The sequence below is a fragment of the Ranitomeya imitator genome, chromosome 2, assembly GCF_032444005.1.
Source record: "Ranitomeya imitator isolate aRanImi1 chromosome 2, aRanImi1.pri, whole genome shotgun sequence".
NCBI classification, from domain to species: Eukaryota; Metazoa; Chordata; class Amphibia; order Anura; family Dendrobatidae; genus Ranitomeya; species Ranitomeya imitator.
Window position 1 is genome coordinate 278,254,427 of NC_091283.1, and position 15,066 is coordinate 278,269,492.

Consider the following 15,066-nt stretch of genomic DNA (forward strand, 5'->3'; position numbering starts at 1 on the left):
CACACGGCTCCGCTCCATACACCTCGTACACATGGCTCCACTCCGTACACCCCGTACACACATGGCTCCACTCCGTACACCCCGTACACACATGGCTCCGCTCCGTACACATACGGCTCCGCTCCGTACACCTTGTACATATACGGCTCCACTCCGTACACCCCGTACACACATGGCTCCACTCCGTACACCCCGTACACACATGGCTCCGCTCCGTACACATACGGCTCCGCTCCGAACCCCTCGTACACATACGGCTTCGCTCTGTACACCTCGTACACACACGGCTCTGCTACATACACACTGTAAACCCCTCCTGACCCCACACATAATCTTCCCCTCATCCAGCACCATGACAACCAGCACAGCAGAGTCCTGCATACACTGAGGCCCCTGATCATGTGACCCCTGACTCCTCCTCTCCTGTGACCTCATCACAGGTCCTGTGCACACAAAACAGCCATAGTGGAGTGCGGCTCTGCGGGTGGAGGTCGGTGCTGGAGGCTCCATTATTCTCTATGTGGAGTGCGGCTCTGCGGGTGGAGGTCGGTGCTGGAGGCTCCATTATTCTCTATGTGGAGTGCGGCTCTGCGGGTGGAGGTCGGTGCTGGAGGCCCCATTATTCTCTATGTGGAGTGCGGCTCTGCGGGTGGAGGTCGGTGCTGGAGGCTCCATTATTCTCTATGTGGAGTGCGGGTGGAGGTCGGTGCTGGAGGCTCCATTATTCTCTCTGTGGAGTGCGGCTCTGCGGGTGGAGGTAGGTGCTGGAGGCTCCATTATTCTCTATGTGGAGTGCGGCTCTGCGGGTGGAGGTAGGTGCTGGAGGCTCCATTATTCTCTATGTGGAGTGCGGCTCTGCGGGTGGAGGTCGGTGCTGGAGGCTCCATTATTCTCTATGTGGAGTGCGGGTGGAGGTTGGTGCTGGAGGCTCCATTATTCTCTATGTGGAATGCGGCTCTGCGGGTGGAGGTTGGTGCTGGAGGCTCCATTATTCTCTATGTGGAGTGCGGCTCTGCGGGTGGAGGTCGGTGCTGGAGGCCCCATTATTCTCTATGTGGAGTGCAGCTCTGCGGGTGGAGGTCGGTGCTGGAGGCTCCATTATTCTCTATGTGGAGTGCGGGTGGAGGTCGGTGCTGGAGGCTCCATTATTCTCTATGTGGAGTGCTGCTCTTCGGGTGGAGGTCGATGCTGGAGGCTCCAGTATTCTCAATGTGGGGTGCAGCTCTGCGGGTGGAGGTTTGTGCCGGGGGGCTCCATTATTCTCTATGTGGAGTGCGGCTCTGCGGGTGGAGGTCGGTGCTGGAGGCTCCATTATTCTCTATGTGGAGTGCGGGTGGAGGTCGGTGCTGGAGGCTCCATTATTCTCTATGTGGAGTGCTGCTCTGCGGGTGGAGGTCGGTGCTGGAGGCTCCATTATTCTCTCTGTGGAGTGCGGCTCTGCGGGTGGAGGTCGGTGCTGGAGGCTCCATTATTCTCTATGTGGAGTGCGGCTCTGCAGGTGGAGGCTCCATTATTCTCTATGTGGAGTGCGGCTCTGCGGGTGGAGGTCGGTGCTGGAGGCTCCATTATTCTCTATGTGGATTGCGGGTGGAGGTCGATGCTGGAGGCTCCATTATTCTCTATGTGGAGTGTGGCTCTGCGGGTGGAGGTCGGTACTGGAGGCTCCATTATTCTCTACGTGGAGTGTGGTTCTGTGGGTGGAGGTCGGTGCTGGAGGCTCCATTATTCTTTATGTGGAGTGTTGCTCTGCGGGTGGAGGTCTGTGCTGGAGGCTCCATTATTCTCTATGTGGAGTGCGGCTCTGCAGGTGGAGGACGGTGCTGGAGGCTCCATTATTCTCTATGTGGAGTGCGGCTCTGCGGGTGGAGGACGGTGCTGGAGGCTCCATTATTCTCTGTGTGGAGTGCGGCTCTGCGGGTGGAGGTCAGTGCTGGAGGCTCCATTATTCTCTATGTGGAGTGAGGCTCTGCGGGTGGAGGTCGGTGCTGGAGGCTCCATTATTCTCTATGTGGAGTGCGGCTCTGCGGGTGGAGGACGGTGTTGGAGGCTCCATTATTCTCTATGTGGAGTGCGGCTCTGCGGGTGGAGGTAGGTGCTGGAGGCTCCATTATTCTCTATGTGGAGTGCTGCTCTGCGGGTGGAGGTTGGTGCTGGAGGCTCCATTATTCTCTATGTGGAGTGCGGGTGGAGGTCGGTGCTGGAGGCTCCATTATTCTCTATGTGGAGTGCTGCTCTGCGGGTGGAGGTCGATGCTGGAGGCTCCATTATTCTCTATGTGGAGTGCTGCTCTGCGGGTGGAGGTCGGTGCTGGAGGCTCCATTATTCTCTATGTGGAGTGCGGGTGGAGGTCGGTGCTGGAGGCTCCATTATTCTTTATGTGGAGTGTTGCTCTGCGGGTGGAGGTCTGTGCTGGAGGCTCCATTATTCTCTATGTGGAGTGCGGCTCTGCGGGTGGAGGTCGGTGCTGGAGGCTCCATTATTCTCTCTGTGGAGTGCGGCTCTGCGGGTGGAGGTCGGTGCTGGAGGCTCCATTATTCTCTATGTGGAGTGCGGCTCTGCAGGTGGAGGCAGGTGCTGGAGGCTCCATTATTCTCTATGTGGAGTGCTGCTCTGCGGGTGGAGGTCGGTGCTGGAGGCTCCATTATTCTCTATGTGGAGTGCGGCTCTGCGGGTGGAGGTCGGTGCTGGAGGCTCCATTATTCTCTATGTGGAGTGCTGCTCTGCGGGTGGATGTCGATGCTGGAGGTTCCATTATTCTCTATGTGGAGTGCGGCTCTGCGGGTGGAGGTAGGTGCTGGAGGCTCCATTATCCTCTATGTGGAGTGCGGCTCTGCGGGTGGAGGTCGGTGCTGGAGGCTCCATTATTCTCTCTGTGGAGTGCGGCTCTACGGGTGGAGGTAGGTGCTGGAGGCTCCATTATTCTCTATGTGGAGTGCGGCTCTGCGGGTGGAGGTCGGTGCTGGAGGCTCCATTATTCTCTCTGTGGAGTGCGGCTCTGCGGGTGGAGGTTGGTGCTGGAGGCTCCATTATTCTCTATGTGGAGTGCGGATCTGCGGGTGGAGGTCGGTGCTGGAGGCTCCATTATTCTCTATGTGGAGTGCGGCTCTGCGGGTGGAGGTCGGTGCTGGAGGCTCCATTATTCTCTATGTGGAGTGCGGCTCTGCGGGTGGAGGTCGGTGCTGGAGGCTCCATTATTCTCTATGTGGAGTGCGGCTCTGCGGGTGAAGGTCTGTGCCGGGGGCCCCATTATTGTCTATGTGGAGTGCGGCTCTGCGGGTGGAGGTCAGTGCTGGAGGCTCCATTATTCTCTATGTGGAGTGTGGCTCTGCGGGTGGAGGTCGGTGCTGGAGGCTCCATTATTCTCTATGTAGAATGCTGCTCTGCGGGTGGAGGTCGATGCTGGAGGCTCCATTATTCTCTATGTGGAGTGCGGCTCTGCGGGTGGAGGTCGGTGCTGGAGGCTCCATTATGCTCTCTGTGGAGTGCGGCTCTGCGGGTGGAGGTTGGTGCTGGAGGCTCCATTATTCTCTATGTGGAGTGCGGCTCTGCGGGTGGAGGTTGGTGCTGGAGGCTCCATTATTCTCTATGTGGAGTGCGGCTCTGCGGGTGGAGGTCGGTGTTGGAGGCTCCATTATTCTCTATGTGGAGTGAGGCTCTGCGGGTGGAGGACGGTGCTGGAGGCTCCATTATTCTCTATGTGGAGTGCGGCTCTGCGGGTGGAGGTCAGTGCTGGAGGCTCCATTATTCTCTATGTGGAGTGTGGCTCTGCGGGTGGAGGTCGGTGCTGGAGGCTCCATTATTCTCTATGTGGAGTGCGGCTCTGTGGGTGGGGGTCGGTGCTGGAGGCTCCATTATTCTCTATGTAGAATGCTGCTCTGCGGGTGGAGGTCGATGCTGGAGGCTCCATTATTCTCTATGTGGAGTGCGGCTCTGCAGGTGGAGGTCGGTGCTGGAGGCTCCATTATTCTCTATGTGGAGTGCGGCTCTGTGGGTGGAGGTCGGTGCTGGAGGCTCCATTATTCTCTATGTGGAGTGTGGCTCTGCGGGTGGAGGTCGGTGCTGGAGACTCCATTATTCTCTGTATGGAGTGCGGCTCTGCGGGTGGAGGTCGGTGCTGGAGGCTCCATTATTCTCTATGTAGAGTGCGGCTCTGCGGGTGGAAGTATGTGGTGATTCTCCATTACTGGGTGTGGGGGACATTAACCTTTTCAGCAGACTCTTTTGGGGTCTCTGTGTGGTGTGAACAGTGATGTAGCAGCTGTGGATGTTCCCAAGTTTACATTAGATCCATTCAGACAACTGCAGGATGAGAGGACAGAAGCCCAAACAAGTTCTCACAGAATGCCATTATTTTTCTCCTTGTTTAATAACCTGCCAAGTTAAATCCGACAGCTGGGGCTGATATCAGGCTGGCAAGTTCCCTGGATATTGGCCCCTTCCCAGCCTAAAAATATCAGCTTTCAGCCATCCCAGAAGTGGTGCATTACATTAGATGCGCCAATTCGGCCACTTTGCCTGGCTCTTCTCTATTGCATTGGTGCGTTGGCAATCGGAGTAATTCTTTGGGGGAATTTGTCAGCTGGCATCAATCCTAGGGGTTAGTGTTGGAGAGACATCTGTCAGACACCCCATTACTAATCCAGTAAGCTGAAAGACAAAAACACTCAGAAACATATTTCCTTTTTTAAATAACAACTCCCCTACCCCTTGTTCACCAAATTATTGAAATAATAAAAAAAAAAAAAAATCCATGCTGGTTTTCAGGAGTCCACGAAATCCAACCTTGTCCAAAAATGGCAAGCTGAAAAACCTGAAAAGAGAGAAATAAATGAATTTAGACAAGAGACAATCTTTCGTTCACCATCATAGTACAACCTATGGAGCCTTGTTCTGAGATCAAAGCATCATAGGTCACTATGGTTCTCACAGTACAGCCATTCCCCCACACAATATAATGTTCCAACAATACCACCATCCCCCATACACTGTATATGTGTGATGCTAGTCACTCCTCATGGACAACCTGCAAGGCTGGGTAATCAAAAGTTCCAAGGTCAGGAGAGTACGTCATAGGTGATAAAAGAAAATCATCAGTTAAATGTCCAGGGATCAAAATACCAGTAAGATAGTGGATCACAGAGCACGGTCCTAGGTCATGCAGCAGTAGAACAAAGCACAGTGAAACAAGGCAAACATACACCAGTGAACAAAATACCAGGTATTTATCTGAACCACCATCAGTACATGAATACATGAACGGACCCACCATCAGTACTTGACTATACCACGAGAACCATCATCATTAAATTGATACATCACCAGAACCTCTATCAGTACTTGACTACGTCACCAGAACCACCACAAGTATATGAATACATGACCAGAACTAAGAGTTCTTGAATACAAGAACGAAGCTTAGTACAATAATTGTAATGTCAATTCAGCCCCATAAACCATTGTGCTGCATGAATTTACAACCCTACAACTTCCATTATGTCCTTAAAAATGGTAAGAAGATACGTTATTATTATTTATTTATATAGCACCATTAATTCCATGGTGCTGAACATGAGAAAAGGGGTTACATACAGGGTTATAGATATCATTAACAATAAACAAATTTACAATGACAGACTGGTACGGAGAGGAGATGACCCTGTCCTTGCGGACTTACATTCTTCGGGATAATGGGGAAGAGACAGGATGTCGGGGTGCTGCAGCACTGGTGTTGGTGAGGCAGCAGCTCTGGTTGTTGGTGATGCGGCAGCTCGGGTGGTTGGTGATGCGGCAGCTCGGGTGGTTGGTGAGGCGGCAGAATGGTTATTGCAGGCTGTAGGCTTTCCTGAAGAGATGGGTTTTCAGGTTCCGTCTGAGGGATTCGAGGGTGGTGGATAATCGGACGTGTTGAGGCGCGGAATTCAAGAGGATGGGAGACATTCGGGAGAAATCTTGGAGGCGGTTGTGTGAGGAACGAATAAGTGTGGTGGAGGTCTTGGTAGGATCAAAGATTACGTGAGGGAAGAAAGTGGGAGTTTAGTTCAGAGATATAGGGAGGGGGCAGGTTGTGGATGGCTTTGTAGATCAGTGTTAGTAGTTTGAACTGGATTTGTTGGGGAATTGGGAGCCAGTGGAGGGATTTGCAGAGGGGAGAAGCAGGGGAGTAGCGAGGAGAGAGGTGGATTAGCCGAGCAGCAGAGTTGAGGACAGACTGTAGTGGTGCAAGGGAGTTAGCGGGGAGGCCACAGAGGAGGGTGTTGCAGTAATAGAGGCGGGAGTACATGGAGTTATTAGCAGCCATCATCATACTGCGGACTATACAATGATGATTTGCATCCAGGTATCTTATGCATTACATCTTCTCTGGAGGTCTTCTTTCTTTCGATCTCCATCTTGTCTAGATGACATGATGACTTTTCACAGTCACAGCTGGTCTCAGCAGACCTCCATCTTCTCCGCTCTTTTGCAGCACATCCTGGTCAGTCCCAGCAAACTTGTGATTCCTACAGCCAATAAGTTGCTGATGCAATGGCCAACTTAGCCAGTGATTGGGAGCATGGAGGACATGTCTTAGTCAGTATTACAACTTGTGTTCCAGTCCGTATAAGACTAGAGAATACAACATCTACACGTTCTATCTCCTGATATGTTTCACATTGTTGTCATGCTTTATGATGTTACATTGGCTCACTTTCTTCGTATTCATTTACCTGCAATATCAGATCCTCTCAGTGGACATCTTGTATATTGAGAGAAATTTTCTGACTTAATCATCAAGGATGGATATGGACAGGGACCAGATGGCAGAGAGAATATTACACCTCACCCTAGAGATCCTCTTCCGTCTGACTGGAGAGGTGAGAGATTCTGATGATGTCACATTACATCATTCTTATATATGGGAATAAGATGGACAGAACTGGAGAGGTGAGGACTCTGGAAATGTCTGTAGTGAGATTTATCAATTTGTCTCTCCATAACCAGGATTACACGGTAGTGAAGAAGACCTCTAGTGAGCTCTGTCAGGACCTGGTGTCTGATGGATGGGGAAGACCACTGAGCCCAATCACGAGGCCTCTACCTCACCTGATACATGAGAACTTCAATGAGCAGAAGATCCTAGAACTCAGTTACAAGATGATTGAGCTGCTGACTGGAGAGGTGACCCTGCTGGGAATGCTGGGACATTATACAGTAACGCTATGAAGGAATCGGGGGGGATGACAGTATCATTGTATATGTCAGGTTCCTATAAGGCTTCAGGATGTCTCCGTCTATTTCTCCATGGAGGAGTGGGAGTATTTAGAAGGACACAAAGATCTGTACAAGGACGTCATGATAGAGGTTCCCCAGCCCGTCACATCTCCAGGTAATAGACAGGACTAAATACACACGACCTATAATTATCTGTATGTAAAGAATGAATTCAGTGCCTGTATGTGTTTCCTCCAGATCTATCCAGTAAGAGGACAACACCAGAGAGATGTCCCCGTCGTCTTCTTCCAGAGGACTGTAAACAAGAAGATCCCATTGTTCCTCAGGATCATCAGGTAGATGGAGAGGGGTCATGAGATCTCCCCTATGATATCTAGACAGTTGTGAAGGTCTTGTGCTCAGTCTTGTTTTATCCACCATATTCTTTCTTTTATACTTGTGTAATGAGAACGGTGGAGATGGCAGGATTAGAGCTGATCATAGATGTGACTTCTCCATCTGTCGGTGACTTTTACAATATTTGTTTTAGGGTGAAGATCTGACCCATATTAATACTACAGAGACATATGTGAGGGGTGATGAGCGGTGTAAAGAGGAGATTCCTACATATGACTACCCAGGTGAGTAGTGACCACTAAATACAGAGAAGTCACAGATTCTTCTCAGTCACCGGCTGTGGCTGCTTTATCAGTTGTGTAGTTCTTTTAAATCACATAGTTTTAATTAAAGCATATGACACGCCAGTAACAGTCTGACACAATTTCCAGACAGGTACAATGAATACAAAACTAATTAATACATTTTTCATTTAATGAAAACAACTCACTTACCCCTGCCGGGTTCCCCTATATAAACGGAAATTCCCTGACAAGAGCCCATTTACCCGTATCCTGGCTCTTGTAGACGCATATAACAATTGCACCCATCTTATAAATCTCTCGCCAAAACCCATAGCCTTCATGACCGCCCACAAATACCGCCACTCCACACTATCAAATGCTTTAGCGGCATATAAAGACACCACAACCCTCCGACCCATATTGTTCGCCTTTACCTGCATATTAAGAAATAATCGTCTAAGATTACATGCTGTAGAACTATTGGGCATAAATCCGGATTGGTCCTGGTGTATTAGTCGTTATCACCTTCTTAAGACGATTAGCCAATATCTTGGCCACCATTTAATATCTGTCGTAAATAATGAAATTGGGCGATAAGAAGTCGGATCCTTACCCTGTTCTTGCAACACTACAATTATTGCCTCACGCATGGACCGCGGCAACTCACCCTCCACCAGACCAGCACCATACACCTCCAACAAAGCGGGAAGCAATACCTCTTTATATTTTTTTTTTTATACATCTCCCCCTGAATCCCATCCACCCCTGGGGCTTTATCATTGGGCATAGAGGCCAGTGCAGCGTCAAGCTCCTCAAGAAGACCTTGATCTGCCTCTGAGAATCTGGGGAGCTGTACCTCTGCCAAGAAACCATCCACCTCCTCCATCGTTGGCTGAACCCGTGATTTATAAAGATCCGAGTAATACTCCATCATCTCCAAAATTGCTTTGCAACCAGTATGGTCCTTCCCATCCTTTCTCTTCAAAGTGACTATATGTGTGGAGTCTCTGTGAGCCACCACTATTCTAGAAAGAAGATGGCCCGCCTTGTCCCCCTCCTCAAAATATTTAGCAGTTTGAAACATTCTCCTACCTTCCGCCTTTTTCATTGCCATCTGACATACTCTATTCTGCGCTACCTTCAACCTTCCCTGTGCTTCTGGGGACTGATCGTTGATTAATGCCTCCTCCAACTCTCTATCAACATCTGATCCTTCCTGCCCGTTTCTACCTTGACTCGGAATATCTCTTAAATGCAGAGCCCTCTGAAATAAGCCTTCATAGTTTCCCATTCCGTCAATACCGAAGGCGACCCAGCATTAATTTTAAAATATTCCTTAATGTCCCCCCTATGTGTCCATCTAAGTCAATGAGGTGTAGCCAAAACGGGTTCAGCCTCCACATGCAACCCCTAGCAGGCAAGGATCCCACTCCCTCAAGTACTATACTCATGGGGTAATTATCGGATATTGTTCTAGAGTAGCCATATATATTACCTCCCCAACAAGGCCCAACATCGGTGTATTGCCCAAGGCCAGATCTATTCTTGACAAAAAAAAGCAGAGGACGAAAAACAGGAATATTTGTACACCCCAGGATGAGAAATCCTCCATAAATCATGCAGAGCAGTCTCCCTCAAGACGGCACCAAATGGTGTACAGTTACCACCCAACTTCATTGTCTATCGTCTCCCCCTATCCCAATGTGTGTCCAGAATATTGTTAAAGTCCCCTATTATCAAAAACGGTATCCCCGGTGTCTCCTCCATTATCTCCAGAACTGTCGATCACCTTTCCACAATATGGTGGTGGAACATAAATTGAAACCAACCACATCAGACATCCGTGCAAATTACAAAGTAAACATATGAATCTACCCGACTGATCTATAACCACTTTGTGATACTAAAAATGAACCCCAGCACAGATGAGGATGCTGACCCCCTCTAGAGTATGCTGAATATGTGACATGATATCCCACCTGTACCCATCTTTTAGTCAGAAAATGCGTTTTCTCCTTCACCTTATGCGTCTTCTACAGACAGATCACTGACGTCTCAGCATCATTCAGAAATTTAAACAAATCTTGCCTCATCACTCCAGACGCCAAACCCCTAACGTTCCAATTCACAACTCTCATTCTTCCAAACATTTTCCCTCCACAGAACATTTTATCCCGCATTCTTTCATCGAGTTGCAGCTGAAATCACAACCACAGTAACCATGGCGATGTACATTATGCAAATATTTCCCCCAACCCACTCCCCTCCCCCCACACAACAGAAAAACACCCCCAACAAATCCCCATCCCATCCTTCCATCCTCTCCTAACACGGAGGAGAGCGCACTTGATCCGGAACAGTCTGTTAACCCCGTCCAGCAGTCCCACAACTTGTCCCAAACTATTGGGACTCTCCCATGACTTGTGGATTGCGGCCTATTTAAATTTTGAAAAATTAGTCGTGTAGTTCGGTCGTATCACGATCGCGTGATCACCATTTTACTGTCTAGAGTAGAACATTCTCTTCCATCTGAAAATATTGAAATGATTTTGTGGATTTGTGAAAGCCCTTTCCTATTGAACTTACAACCTGGAGGATCCACCTACTTCCTGGGATTAGGAGACTTTGACCGTTACCTGCCCAGATCTGTAAACTACAAAGCCAAATAACAGTGTACATAGAACATGCTGACAAGTTAGAAAATCACTTGAAGAAAAATGTTATGATGGTCCTCTAAGAGAAAGCGGAGGGTAATGATGCTGTTGGTTTCCTAGAATCCCGATTAGGAATGAGCGAATGTGCTCAGTGATACTCGGATATCACTTGATTATCTGGGTGCTCGGATGTGCTCGTTACTCGGCAAACATTAGCCGGTACTCGATTTCGAATCCCCGCTCCGCTTCTGTGGTGACTGTTACACAGCCAAAAAGCATGCGAGGATTGCCTGCAGGTCACTGTATTGCTGTAGCCATCTTGGTAGTGGCATTACTCTCATTCCTTGCTGTGTGACATCATCAGGGGCTTGTTAAAATGGTAGGCGGCGTCAGGCTCGGCACAGTGATGCCATTGCAGAGCTCTGTGACAGTTGTTATTGGAGGGAGTGCTTGTCCAGGCGTGTGTGCGCAGTACAATGTCTGAGTTCTGTAGTGTAGATACTGGTTCTGAAGCTGAACCATCATACTAACAGCCCTTCTAATCTTGTGCTTTGAAGTTTGTATCGGATACAGCTCTGGCAAAAATTAAGAGACCACTTCAAAATTTTCAGTTTGTCTGATTTTTCTCTTTACAGGTATATTTTTGAGTTAAAATTATTATTATTATTATTATAGCGCCATTTATTCCATGGCGCTTTACATGTGAGGAGGGGTATACATAATAAAAACAAGTACAATAATCTTATACAATACAAGTCACAACTGATACAGGAGGAGAGAGGACCCTGCATGCAGAAGGCTCACAATCTACAAGGGATGGGTGAGAATACAGTAGGCGAGGGTAGAGCTGATCGTGCAGCAGTTTGGTCGATCGGTGGTTACTGCAGGTTGTAGGCTTGTCAGAAGAGGTGGGTCTTCAGGCTCTTTTTGAGGGTTTCAATGGCAGGCGAGAGTCTGATATTTTTTGGTAGAGGGTTCCAGAGTAGGGGTGATGTGCGAGAGAAATCTTGTATACGATTATGGGAAGAGGGGAGTAGAGAAGGAGATCTTGTGAGGATTGGAGGTTGCATGCAGGTAAGTACCGGGAGACGAGGTCACAAATTTAAGGGAGGAGACAGGTTGTGGATGGCTTTGTATGTCATGGTTAGGGTTTTGTTCTGGAGTCTCTGGGCAATGGGGAGCCAGTGAAGGGATTGACAGAGGGGAGAGGCCGGGGAATAGCGGGAGGACAGGTGGATTAGTCGGGCAGCAGAGTTTCGAATAGATTGGAGGGGTGCGAGAGTTTTCTATGGGAGGCCACAGAGCAGGAGGTTGCAGTAGTCATGGCAAGAGATGATGAGGGCATGGACTAGGGTTTTTCCAGATTCTTGGTTTAGGAATGTACAGATCCGTGAAATATTTTTGAGTTGAAGGCGGCAGGAAGTGGAAAGGGCTTGTATATGTGGCTTGAAGGAGAGATCGGTGTCAAGGATTACCCCGAGGCAGCGAGCTTGTGAGACTGGGGAGAGTGGGGCAGCCGGTCTACTGTAATGGATAGGTTCGTTGGGCGGGGGGTTTTGTCCATGTTAGTTTCATTAATCTAGCGTAGAAGGATGAAATAGCAGATGGACATTGAGGGATTCTGGTTAGTAGGGTGGTGATATCTGGTCCAGAGATGTAGATCTGTGTTTTGTCGGCATAGATGTGATACTGAAAGCCGTGATATTCTGTGAGCTGTCCCAGGCCAAAGGTGTAAATGGAGAAGAGCAGGAGCCCTAGGACTGAACCTTGCGGGACATTTGTTGTTTTATTCTATAAACTACTGACAACATGTCTCTAAAATTCAAAGCTAAAAGTTTTGTGTTTATTTGCAGCAAATGAGAAATTGTCAAAATAATAAAAAAGAAACAGTGATTTCAGACCTCAAATGATACAAAGAAAACAAGTTTTTATTCATTTAGAAACAACATTACTAATGTTTTACCTCGGGAAGAGTTCAGAAATCAATATTTGGTGGAATAACCATGATTTTTACTCACAGCTTTCATGCATCTTGGCATGCTTTCCACCAGTCTTTCACACTGCTTTTGGATGACCTAATGCCACTCCTGGCACAAAAATTTAAGCAGTTCTAATTGGTTTGATGGCTTGTGACTATCCATCTTCCTCTTGATTACATTCCAGAGGTTTTCAATGGGGTTAAGGTCTGGAGTTTGGGCTGGCCATGACAGGGTCTTGATGTGGTGCTCCTTCATCCACACATTAATTGACCTTGCTGTGTGGCAAGGGGCATTGTCTTGCTGGAATAACCTGTCCTCAGAATTGGGAAACATTGCCTGAGATGAAGGAAGCAAGTGTTTTTCAAGGATAACCTTGTATCCAGCTTGAATCATATGTCCTTCGCAAAGATTAACCTGCCTAATTCCAGCCTTGCAGAAGCATCCCCAGATCATCACCGATCCTCCACCAAATGTCACAGAGGGTGCAAGACTCCGCGGCTTGTATGCCTCTCCAGGTCTCCGTCTAACCATTAGACGACCAGGTGTTGGGCAAAGCTAAAAATTAGAATCATCAGAGAAGATTACTTTACTCCAGTCCTCTATGGTCCAATACTTATGGTCTTTGGCAAACTTCAGCCTGGCTCTCCTTTGCTTCTCATTGATGAAAGGCTTTTTTCTAGATTTACATGACTTGAAGCCTGCCTTTAGAAGCGTGTTACGAAATTACTTTAGGCCATTCCTAGCACTTGTTTTGCCATTCAACTTGTCCTATTGCAAGAGGATTGTGAAGACCACAGCAGGGTTTTTTATACTTTCCCTCATTAAATAAGATTTGGTTCAGGTGATCACCTAATCAGATGCATATTAAGTAGAATGAGGTGTACTTTGGTTGGAATTCAGCTGACACTGGAATGGAATGGCTGTCTGAAATGTAGAGATGGTAATTTTTAGAAAACTATGCAGTGGTTTCTTAATTTTAGCAGAGCTGTACAAATTGCATTTAGGTTGGGGCTGAAGAGAGAGTTGCAGGAGCAGGGAGAGTGGCTGAATGCAGTGTTTAGGGCTTTGTAGTCAGTTGCTCTGTATATAGCTGTGGTAGGCGATTTTTTTTTTTTTTTTTTTTTTTTTTTTTTTGTTAGAAAAATTGTTGTATATGGTGATCCATAGTGTATTACGTGCTTTGTGGTACATTTCTCCTTTGCCTCATTTGAGGACACAGACCGTGGGTGTATGCCGCTGCCACTAGGAGGCTGACACTAAGTGATACAAAGAAAGTTAGCTCCTTCTCTGCAGTATTCACCCTCCTACTGGCTCTCAGCTAACCAGTTCTTGCTTAGGCTGGTTTCACACTTGCGTTTCAAAACGCATGCGTTTTTAAAAAAACGCATGGTGCAAAAACGCATGTAAATGCATGTGGTGAAAAAAACGCGGCGTTTTGACGCGTTTACATGTGTTTTTTCATGCGTTTGTGTTTTTTAAACGCATGCTGAGAAATGTGTGACAGCTGCCAGTCATCAAAATAAAGTAAAAAACCCACTATAAACAGAAATAGTTAGGGGTAGGGATCATAACCCTAACCCTAACTCTAAAGGGATCCTAACCTTAACCCTAAAGGGATCCTACCCCTAACCCTAAAGGGGTTAGGGGTAGAATCCCTTTAGGGTTAGGGATAGGGTTAGGATCCCTTTAGGGTTAGGGTTAGGATCCCGTTATGGTTAGGATCCCTTTATCACCTTTATGGTGGGGGATGGCATATCAGTGTGTGTTCTGTTTTTTTTAAATAAAAATGCATGCGTTTTTAACGCAAACAAACGCATGTGCTTAAAAACGCATGCGTTTACATAGACATCAATAGGTTTTTTTGCCGCGAAAAAACGCATGCGTTTTTTTTGCGGCAAAAAAAAGCCGCAAAAATTACTACATGTTGCATTTCTGCAACACAACGCATGCAGAGAAAAAACGCATGCATTGCAAAAACGCGTCAAAACGCATGCAAAAAAACGCATGCGTTTTTAATGTTAAATATAGGGGAAAAAACGCATGCGTTTTTTTGCGTTTTTTACCGCAAAAACGCAAAAAAAAAACGCAAATGTGAAACCAGCCTAAGTGTCTGTAGGAGGCACATGGGTCTGTTTCAGACCCCAACGTTTTTATTTTATTTTTTACTTTTCTGTAAATTTTTATGTTTTAATTAACGGAGTGAAGGGGGCGACGGATCCTTTCAAGGTTCCGATCTCCCCCGAATCATCAACAGGTGAGCATGGCGAGTATACCTCCCCGTACCCTCACCTGCAACGTGGGAAGCCATGCCTGAGTTATCTTAGGGGCGACGGTTCCCTTCAAGGCGCCGATCTCCCCACACCAGCAAGAGATGAAAACACGGAGTGTCGCCTCCATGTACCCCCTTCTGAGGCAGGCTACAGCCAGACACAGCCCTGTGAAATCCTAAGGGAGCGAACCCTTAGGATACACAGAGGCCCCTATGGCATCCATGCTGCTCCCGCTGCACCACCACTGATTAAACAGCGGTGCTGCAAGGAGCTGGACGGTCCCTCTGCTCCTCCCTTCTAAAAGGGGATGGTGGATGGAGTGTTCCTGCAC

At 47.9% G+C, this 15,066-nt stretch overlaps 1 protein-coding gene across 2 annotated transcripts in view; it reads left to right on the plus strand.

Moving 5' to 3' along the window:
- Window positions 1-467: 467 nt before the first annotated feature.
- LOC138666917 (zinc finger protein 665-like) overlaps window positions 468-15,066 on the plus strand; it is a 56,021-nt gene continuing 41,422 nt past the window's right edge. Inside the window, exons 1-6 of one of the 2 annotated variants that reach the window (XM_069755104.1) lie at window positions 468-757; window positions 6,720-6,854; window positions 6,982-7,158; window positions 7,243-7,366; window positions 7,450-7,547; window positions 7,742-7,832. In XM_069755104.1, the coding sequence (XP_069611205.1) occupies window positions 6,777-6,854; window positions 6,982-7,158; window positions 7,243-7,366; window positions 7,450-7,547; window positions 7,742-7,832 (568 nt within the window). In that variant the 5' untranslated portion in view covers window positions 468-757; window positions 6,720-6,776. Of the gene's footprint in view, window positions 758-4,257; window positions 6,855-6,981; window positions 7,159-7,242; window positions 7,367-7,449; window positions 7,548-7,741; window positions 7,833-15,066 lie in introns of those variants that run through there. The other variant, XM_069755103.1, reaches the window with a different exon arrangement.